This window comes from Chlorocebus sabaeus, chromosome 11 (assembly GCF_047675955.1).
Source record: "Chlorocebus sabaeus isolate Y175 chromosome 11, mChlSab1.0.hap1, whole genome shotgun sequence".
Lineage (NCBI taxonomy): Eukaryota > Metazoa > Chordata > Mammalia > Primates > Cercopithecidae > Chlorocebus > Chlorocebus sabaeus.
The window spans coordinates 46,557,987-46,567,181 of NC_132914.1; the positions used below are offsets into that span (position 1 = coordinate 46,557,987).

General features: G+C 52.1%; 1 protein-coding gene across 1 annotated transcript; it reads right to left on the minus strand.

The window, feature by feature from the left end:
• Positions 1 to 567: 567 nt before the first annotated feature.
• On the minus strand, positions 568 to 8,985 carry RND1 (Rho family GTPase 1). The gene is made up of 5 exons (XM_008003083.3): positions 8,750 to 8,985; positions 7,880 to 7,967; positions 5,125 to 5,234; positions 4,116 to 4,250; positions 568 to 1,664 (listed from the first exon to the last, which is right to left on the minus strand). Exons 1-5 carry the CDS (start codon positions 8,867 to 8,869, stop codon positions 1,419 to 1,421), a joined length of 699 nt encoding a protein of 232 aa, XP_008001274.1. The 5' UTR covers positions 8,870 to 8,985; the 3' UTR covers positions 568 to 1,418.
• Between the last annotated feature and the right edge of the window lie 210 nt (positions 8,986 to 9,195).

A 9,195-nucleotide genomic window follows, 5' to 3' on the forward strand; every position in this document is an offset into this window, starting at 1 on the left:
CATTTAGCAATGTCTGGAGACATTTTTGGGTGTGATAGCTGGAGAGTGGGGTGCTGTCTTCTAGCATCCACCAGATGTCAGGGACACTAAACATCTTGGGCTGCATAGGACAGTCCCTCACAACAAAGCATTATCCAGTTCAAAATGTCAATAGTTCCAGGGTTGAGAACCCCTGTACCCCTGCTCTAGGGCTAAGGAACCCTTCCTTGGTTTAGCAGGTCTTGGGCGGGGCTAGGGTAGGGGGATGGGGGAGGAGAGAAGCTCCTTCTTGGAGGAGCTGGGGAATGGTAGAGGCAGCCCCTCTGCAACCCACAGAAAGGGCCCCAGGACAGCTTTTCTCTCATTATCATCAATCAAAGGGCTCAGCACAGTGGCTCATGCCTGTAATCTCAGCTCTTAGGGAGGCAGAGATGTGAGAATAGCTTGAGCCCAGGAGTTCGAGACCTGCCTGAGCAATATAGGGAGACCCCGTGCTCCACGAAAAGGAAACAAACAAAAAAAAAGACACACACAAAAAAATACCGATTGTAACAACTAAAGAAAACAGAAAAAAATACGGAGCCAAACTCTTTATATGTATTATATTTTTCATTAATAAATAGGTTTTCTTCATTAAACACAGAACATATAACAGATTGAAACACTCCCCCCTCCCCCCAATTCCAAAGACAAGAGTCTATAAAACAAATGCCAGCTGTACTGCCCTAAGGGCAGAAAAAGTCTGGTGACCCCCACCCAGCCCTGCCCCTGCAGCACCACCACCCCCACACTCTGCAAGAGAAGGGGGTCTGGGGCTTCTCCCTTGGACCCTGGGGACTCAGGTGAGAAGCATGTGAATGTATGATGTCACCTCTCCATGAGGCATGGGCTATGCAAAGATGAGGTTTCCTTCTCATTGGCTCTGACCAGCTCCTGCACTTCCGATTGCATTTACGAAGCACCTGGGCTAAACCCCCAAGGGAGCTGCCACTCGGCTTCCCCACTCTGTTCAACTGCTGCCTCCTTAGAGGGGAAGGGAAGGGCTCTGGGACCCCTCCCATCCCCTGGCCTGCATGGAAACGCTGTGTGGAAGAGGCATGATGCTGAAGGTGAGGCTGCTGTAGGCCCCCAAGCCCAGGAGGCCAGCATGCCCCCCGTCCCCCACAGCTTTCCTTCCTCTGGAGCGGGAGGGCACTGGGGTAGCCGCCCCCTCCACAACCTAGTGCCTAGCTTGGGGTATGATGGTTCTATCTCAGCATCAGGTCCTCATGCCGGGCCTGGCTCCTTCCTCGCCCCATTCCTGTCTCCTTCCAAGCCCTCACCGTGGCCATCTGAAAAACTCATGTCCAGTGTCCTAAATTGTCTCATCCTCCCTCTCCCCGTGCCTCTGCACCCCAAGGGAGGAAGTAGGGGGTTGTCTCCCCCCTCCAATTTCCACTTCACATAATGGAACAGCTTTTGGCCTTTTCCTTCTTGAAGGTAGAAGAGATGAGTTCAGAGCGACTGGGGAGGTGGAGCAGTCGTTTGGAGAGGCTTCGGACAGGGCTCTTCTGGGGTAGTGGGCTAGGCTTGTTCAGACACACCATGGAAGCCATCCGAAAGATGCTGTGGATGCTCTTTTCTGAGGTGAAAGCCGAACCTTCCAGGTAGATTTCTGCACCCAGCTGCTTGGCTATTGCACAGCCCTGCAGGAGGGGGTGAGGGCATTAATGCAGTGGGCCACAATGGCTCTGGGACGCTGCCTCTTGTGTGTCACTCCCCAGGGCCACTCCAGGGGGGACCCAGCTGCCAATCTCCAAATACCACCCTCTGCCGATTATTCGATTGTCTTGTCTTTTTTTTTTTTTGGCATACACCCTGTCTGATGATGCCTCTTTTTCTTAAGACGATGTGTGACTGCACATTATGAATCACCTGGAATACTCTTAAAACTATATTGATGCCAAACTAAATCAGAATTCCTGGGGATAGCTGGGGCAGTGGCTAGTGCCTCTAATCCCAACTACTCAGGAGGCTGTGGTAGGAGGATCACTTGAGGAGGCCAGGAGTTCAAGACTAGCCTAGGCGGCCAGGCACGGTGGCTCATACCCGTAATCCCAGCACTTTGGGGTTACAAAAATAAATCTCAAAAATAAAAATAATAAAATAATAAAAACTTTTTAAAAATGTTTAAACATTCGCTGGAAGTAGGCACAAAACTATAGTCTCAAATACTAGGGAGGATCCCTTGAGACCAGGAGTTCTACCCTGCAGTGAGCTCGGATCATACCACTGCACTTCATTCTGGGTGACAGAGTAAGACCCTGTCTCTGGGAGAAAAAAAAAAAAAAGGAAAAGGAAAAAAAAATTCTGGGTATAGAGCCAAGGCATTAGTATTCTTTTTCTTTTTTCTTTTTTGAGACAGAGTCTTGCTCTGTGCCCAGGCTGAAGTGCAGTGGCACAATCTCAGCTCACTACAAGCTCCACCTCCTGGGTTCATGCCATTCTCACGTCTCAGCCTCCTGAGTAGCTGGGACTACAGGTGCCCACCACCACGCCTGGCTAATTTTTTGTATTTTTGGTAGAGACAGGGTTTCACCATGTTAAACAGGGTGGTCTTGATCTCCTGACCTTGTTATCCACCCGCCTCAGCCTCCCAAAGTGCTGGGATTATAGGCGTGAGCCACCGCACCCAGCCAGCATTAGTATTCTTAAGAGCTCCCCAGGTCAGGTGCAGTGGAGGCCAAGGCAGGTGGATCACCTGAGGTCAGGAGTTCGAGACCAGCCTGGCCAACATGGTGAAACCCCATCTCTACTAAAAATAACAAAAATTAGCTGGGTGTGTTGGCAGACACCTGTAATCCCAGCTACTTGGGAGGCTGAGGCAGGAGAATCGCTTGAACCCAGGAGGCAAAGGTTGCAGTGAGCTGAGATCGCACCACTGCACTCCAGCCTGGGTGACAAGAGCGAAACTCCGTCCCCCAACCCTATGCTCTCATGCACATAAGAAATTATCCAGGGGTCTTATCAAAAATGCAGATTCCAGGCCAGGGGTGGTGACTCACACCTGTAATCCCAGCACTTTGGGAGGCCAAGGTGGGAGAATCACTTGATGTCAGGAGTTCAAGAACAACCTGGGAAACATAATGAGACCTTGTCTCTACAAAAAATGTTAAAGATTAGCTAGGTATGGGGCCTGTACCTATAGTCCCAGCTACTAGGGAGACAGGAGGAAGGATCACTTGAGTCCGGGAGGCCAAGGCTACATAAACAACTATTATGTGACTGCACTCCAGCCTAGGCAGATCACTTCTTTTTTTTTCTTGAAACAGAGTCTCACTCTGTCACCCAGGGATTACAAGTGTGCACCACCATCCCTGGCTAATTTTTTGTATTTTTTGTAGAGACGGGGTTTCACCATGTTGACCAGGCTGGTCTTGAACTCCTGACCTCAAGTGATCCACCTGCCTTGGTCTCCCAAAGTGCTGGGATTACAGGTGTGAGCTACCACACCCGGCTCTTTTTTTTTTTTTTTTTTCCTTGAGACAGAGTCTTTCATTCCGTCACCCAGGCTGGAGTGCAGTGGCACATTCTCAGCTAACTGCAACCTCCATCTCCCACGTTCAAGCAATTCTCCTGCCTCAGCCTCCCGAGTAGCTGGGATTACAGATGCATGCCACCACAACCTGCTAATTTTGGTATTTTTAGTAGAGACAGGGTTTTGCCATGTTGGCCAGGCTAGTCCTGAATTCCTGAGCTCAAGTGATCCATCGGCCTCGGCCTCCCAAAGTGTTGGGATTACAGGCGTGAGCCACCGTGCACAGTGCCCCTCCTCCTTTTTTTTTTTTTTTTTGAGACAGGGTCTCTTTTTGTGTGTGTGTGAAATTCTAATGAACACCTCTAATGATTCTAATGCAGGTGGTCAGAATACAGTCTTAGAAATGTGGGCACACACAGGAATAACTCGCCTGCTAACTGACAGCATACATCTGGGTAAGCAGGTACCCACCACCTCTCTCCAGGTGACTCATTTGCTAATTATTACAGCAGTTGCCTCTTGCCATAGTGGAAGAGTTTGAGCCAGGGCCATATTTCAAGCTGTCTGCCTCTAGCCTTCCTCACTTCACCCTACAACACGCATTTGCACACGCACATACCTGCTCATAGGAGATGGGCGCCTGCTTCTGGTGGGACAGCTCCATCAGAGTACTCAGGTCTGTTCGCAGGTCTGTCTTGCAGCCAATGAGCAAAACGCGCGTACTGGGACAATAATCTAGGATTTCTGTCCTCCACTGAGGGGTCGAGCAGGAAGAAGGGAAGGAGAAGGAGGAAGGGAGGAGTTAGTGGTAGACAGATACCAGGAGAAGCTTGGCTTCAACATTACACACATCACCTCGCTTATCACCAGCCCAGTCCTCCCTATGAGTCACAGCATCGCCACTGCACTAATTACATCATCTTCCTGCCCATGAGGCCTTTGGGGCCCCCAGAGTGCTGACCCAGGAGCCTGTTCCCCCAGTCTATGGCCCAGTCACCAGAGAGAGCACAAGGGCAATTCTCCTCCCACTCTCTGCCAAGCATACAGAGCATGGATCTGCCCCCTCACCCCAAAGGGCCTCACAAGTCCAGAATGCCAGGGGGAAGCCAACCAGTCTCTTCCCAAGGGAAGAAGGTGATCCCAGCATCTTCTATACTCTACTAGATACACAAGGTTTCCTAGCACTCCTCAGCATTGGCGGATCTGCCCAGACCCAAGCATTTCATACCAGCTCAGCTCAGACCTGCCTAGCTTGCCCCTTCTCAGTGGGACTGGGACCAGGGTCTATAGAAGCTGCCTCCAAAGATCCCATGCCTGACCCTCATACCATATCACTTAAAGGTTCTCTGACTCTCTGTCCTCTGCTTCCTGAGTCTTCAACACCACCCTCCCCTGTGGGGCCTCTGGCAAGGCAGCATGGGATAACAAAAAGGGTGGGAGGCAGCGGGGTAAGCAGACCCAAGTTCCAGTCCCAGAGCTGTAGCTAATGGTGTGGCCTTGGGCAAATCTCTTCCTTCCTGGGCTTCTGTTTCTTGATGTTATACAAGAGGGCATTCATGACAAGGTCCCCACGATTCCTTCTTGGTCCTCATGCTGAGTTAGAGATTGGAGAGTTGATCTGGTCTTACCTTCTTGAGTGCGCTGTCCACTGTCTCTGGACGGCTGATGTCAAAACATAGTAATACTGCGTCCGAGTCGCTGTAGCAGAGTGGACGGACATTATCGTAGTAGGGAGATCCTGGTGTAGGCCAGAAAGAGTTGATGGTGAGCCACGGTGCTTTCCTTCCCCAATAAGCCTAAGCCCTAAAGCCCTGGGAATACCACCCACGATCCCTGAGGATCCACCCATCTCCCAGGGGGAATGTGCTATGGCTGGAAGCTTGGGACCTGACCGTCTGCCAGAAGGTCATGCAAGAATATCATCCCCCTTGGTCCCGAAAAAGGGAAAGAAGGCAAAATAAAGTGGGTGGAGTATAATTTGGCCCTGTCCGGGTCTCCTACAGCAGCTTAATTGGACATCTACTAGTTTTCTGAGTCCCAGAAGATGCTTCCAGCCCTGCAGAGAGACAGTGCTTATTTCAGGGTTCCTCTCTTCTAGAGCCTGCCTGCTGCCCAATTTCACTCCCCTCTGCTCCAGGGTCTCCCCAGTGAAGAGACAAACCTGCCTGTTACGTAACCTGGCTGCTGCTTTGCCATGGGGTCAGAACTTTAGGAGGCTAGCAGGGGAGGGAAAGAATCAAGGGTTCAGTGCCCCACTTCTCCACCCACCCAGATCGGCTTACACTGAAAAGGGCAAAAGGAAAGCTGTACCCCCTGACCCCCCCACATCTCAGAAAGGCAGTCTCAAAGACAGCAGCACCGATGGCTGGGGATTTAGAGGCTAGAGCAAGAGTCCTTCGTTGGGGGGGGAAACAGGCAATGCAGACCCAGGTGGTCCCATATGGGAGAATGCTAGGGGCTGAGCCTACCCCCCCCATCCTGGGGAAGGAGCAGTAGCGGATTTGGAACCCAGACAATCCGTGCTTAGAATAGCAAGCAGCCCCTCTCCCTGCACCGCAATCGCCATGGAAACTGGGGGGAATCCAAGCTGGTGGGGGGATGCTGATCATTAAAAAAAAGGAATACAGGGGAGTTGGGATAGCTGCCTGCTTCTTTAGCAAGCCTCCCCCATCTCTTTCTGAGGTGGGGTCTTACCACTGCAGCACTGAGGAGCGGAAGCACTGCAGCATTGGGGAAGGGGGAGGGGAGGAGGCCTCCATTTTGGCTCCAAGCAATCCCCCTCCCTTAAGACCAGCAAGTGAATAATGGGAACAGGGTCAACCCTGACCCCAACATTGGGAAACCCTATCCCACACACCATGGCCACTTCCTCCTTCCTTATGGGAACCTAATCTGAAAGAGGGAGTTTGAGAATAACTGACAGCCTTTATCCTTTCGGAAATTGGGGGCTGGAGGTGTGACACAGGGAATAGAGACTATACTTGCTGATTTTCCATGATCTGGTTTGGGATTTGAGGGCTGCATTCTGACTGTGGAAGGAGGGAGGAGGTGGGGGGAGGGGGTTTGGGCGGTGGTAGTGAAAAGAGATGAGCTGCAGTAAGATTCTGGGAAGATTGGAAGGTGGGAGGGCACAGCAGATGAAAAACCAAAAAATTATACATCATGCAGTCCAACTGCATTCTAGTCCGATCTAGCCAGCATAGCACAGCCCAGGAGAACCAGAACCCTGCCTCCCAAGCCCTGAAACTGCAACAGGGGAAAAGCACACCAGGTTGGGGAATTTTTGTTTGGGGAGGAAAGGCTCATTGTCTGTCTAACCATCCCCTAGCCCCAATCTTTTCAGACCTCAGAACCGAAGCATGGGAACAACGACTGTTGGAGGAGCAGGACAGCATATTTATTATGTAGCAGGAAATACCCAGTGATTTATGGTCCCTTTTAAAACTCAGCCTGAATATGCATTTTTGGGGAGGGGCGGATTTTATTTTCTTTCTCCTATTCCTGGCTTTTACTCCTTTATTATGACTCTGAGCCAGTCTTTTGAAAATGATACGGGGTAAAGAGATAATGGGAAGGGGTCAGAATTAAGGCAAAGGATAGCCTAGCACTAAGGGCTTGGGGCTGAGAAGCTGGAAAAACATTGTTTCTACATTCTAGAGAGACAGGGCATCTTCTACCTCACCCCAGTAGAGGGAAAACAGGCAGAGCCAACCTCCCCTCTGCCCTGCCGGCCACTATTCACAACTGACTATGCCCTATATTAAGCCATCTCCCCCACCCTCCAAAACATCGATGATGCATCGCTTCATCCCCAAGCTGCAGCGGTGTGACGAGTGGGGCTGAGCTGCGGCAGGACAGCAGTGGCCCAAGATGGAATGCAGGAGACGAAACTGAGTCTGAGCAATCTTTCCCCAAAGCAGACTTGTCTCCCCGCCCCAACCACACTGCCTCCAGCAGCACTGCCTCTTGCCTCTTATTTGGCTTTGCTCTGGGGAAGTAAAAAGTGTGTGTGTGTGTGTGTGTGTGTGTGTGTGCGCGCGCGCGCGCCCCCACACGTTGGGTGGCAGGGAAGGAAAAGAAGAAGTCCTGTTTTACTGCCCTCCCACCGCAGGAATATTCATGGATCCCTTCACCTCACCATCCCAGCCCTCTAAAGGGTGGAACTAGACGCAGGGAAGAGAGTAGCTCCTGAGCTTCACCTACTCTGCACCCTTGGACCATGCAACTGAGTCGACCAACTGTCACCCTTCCCCACAACTAAGGAGTCTTCAGATTCTCTTCTTTCACTTCTCCCCACCAAAAGGGAAAACAACTTCTAGAAGACAGCAGCTACACAGCAGACCAGTGGGGGTGGGAAAGGGGCATTTGGAGCCGAATTCTTACCTGAGGTATCCCAGAGACTAAGCTCCACCCTCTGTTCCTCTGTCTCCAAACAGGCTGTGTAATTTTCGAACACGGTGGGCACATAGGTCTGTGAAAAGAGAGGAAACATTCACCCCGGGCCCCCCTACCCTCAGATCCCCTGGTTAGTGCTGGCTACACACGCACTCACCAGAGAGACAGTAAAGTCACAGGAGACAAGAAACCAGAGGAGATGCCTGGGTCAGGAGGGAAGGGAATGTGGGGGACCGGGCACTTTGCTCTGTAGCAGTGAGAAATGTGAATGACACCCCCCACCACCACCACCGCACCAGGGGTAATCCCCTCATATCCTAGACGATTAGGGACACAAACACACACACACAGATTCTTCCCATCCCCAGATTTGTGTTTCCCAATTTGAGAGGGCCACAGGCCAAAGCCAATCCTAGCTCATCTCCTCTCAAACCCCTCCAGCATGGTGAACAGAGGGCTGCAGAAGCCTGCCTGGAGGCACTGGCATAGAGCCTTTGAGGAGCAGGTGAGCGGATAGGCAGGGATTACGTCAAGAAGAAACCCCAGACTCTCAAATGCCTCCAGTGCCCTCTCCTGAGAGCAGACTCCAGGGACGCAGGAAGGTGGAGGGGATCTGATGGGGCCTTTGGGTGAAGAGGTGAGGAGGAGCCAGCGGGGCGGCAGAAGTGGAACAGGTCTCAGGGGAAGCTAAGGCAGGGCAGTCCTCCAGCCAAAAAGCAGCGGAGGATGGGAAAGCCTCAGAAAGCGGCTGAGGATGGGCTGGGGCTGGGGGAGCCACGTCTCCTGGGCAGGTGGAAATCTACCCCAAGTCGGGCTGGCAGGGAGAAAAGCCGGCCAGCGGGCGGGCGGGCAGCTCACCTCCGGATAGCAATCCTTCGCTAACACTTGTAACATCGCGGTCTTCCCACACTGCACGTCCCCGACCAGAACGAGCTTACATCTGGCCACGACTGGCTGGGGGGCCCGTCTCTCTTTCATGGTTGCAGTGTCCGCGGGACTTGAATTTCGATTCAGAAGGGAGGGTTGCGCCAGGTGCGTCTCAGCACGCCAACCCAGCCGGATTCCCTGCCTCCCTCCAACTGTGGAGGAGGCCGGCACAGCCGCCTTTTATTTCTCTGGCTGAGCCAATCACAAGAGGAGGCGGACTCTGTTACGCCCAATCCCTGAGGTGGGATTCCCTCCAGCAGCCAATGGATCTGAGGATCTGAGTCAGCGCCCCCTTCCTCCCTTCCCTTTCTCTTAAAGCTGCACCGTTGCTTCCCCCAGAAAGGGGATTCCCACGTTGTTCTGCATTTGTATTAGGA

What these genes read in the sequence shown, in the direction of transcription:
- RND1 (XM_008003083.3), bottom strand. Translation starts at nt 8,869, where the DNA reads ATGAAAGAGAGACGGGCCCCCCAGCCAGTCGTGGCCAGATGTAAGCTC. An exon ending in TAGTCTCTGGGATACCTCAG is followed by an intron (nt 5,235 to 7,879) that starts GTAAGAATTCGG and finishes GGCCTACACCAG; the next exon opens with GATCTCCCTACTACGATAAT. An exon ending in CGCCCATCTCCTATGAGCAG is followed by an intron (nt 1,665 to 4,115) that starts GTATGTGCGTGT and finishes CCCCTCCTGCAG; the next exon opens with GGCTGTGCAATAGCCAAGCA.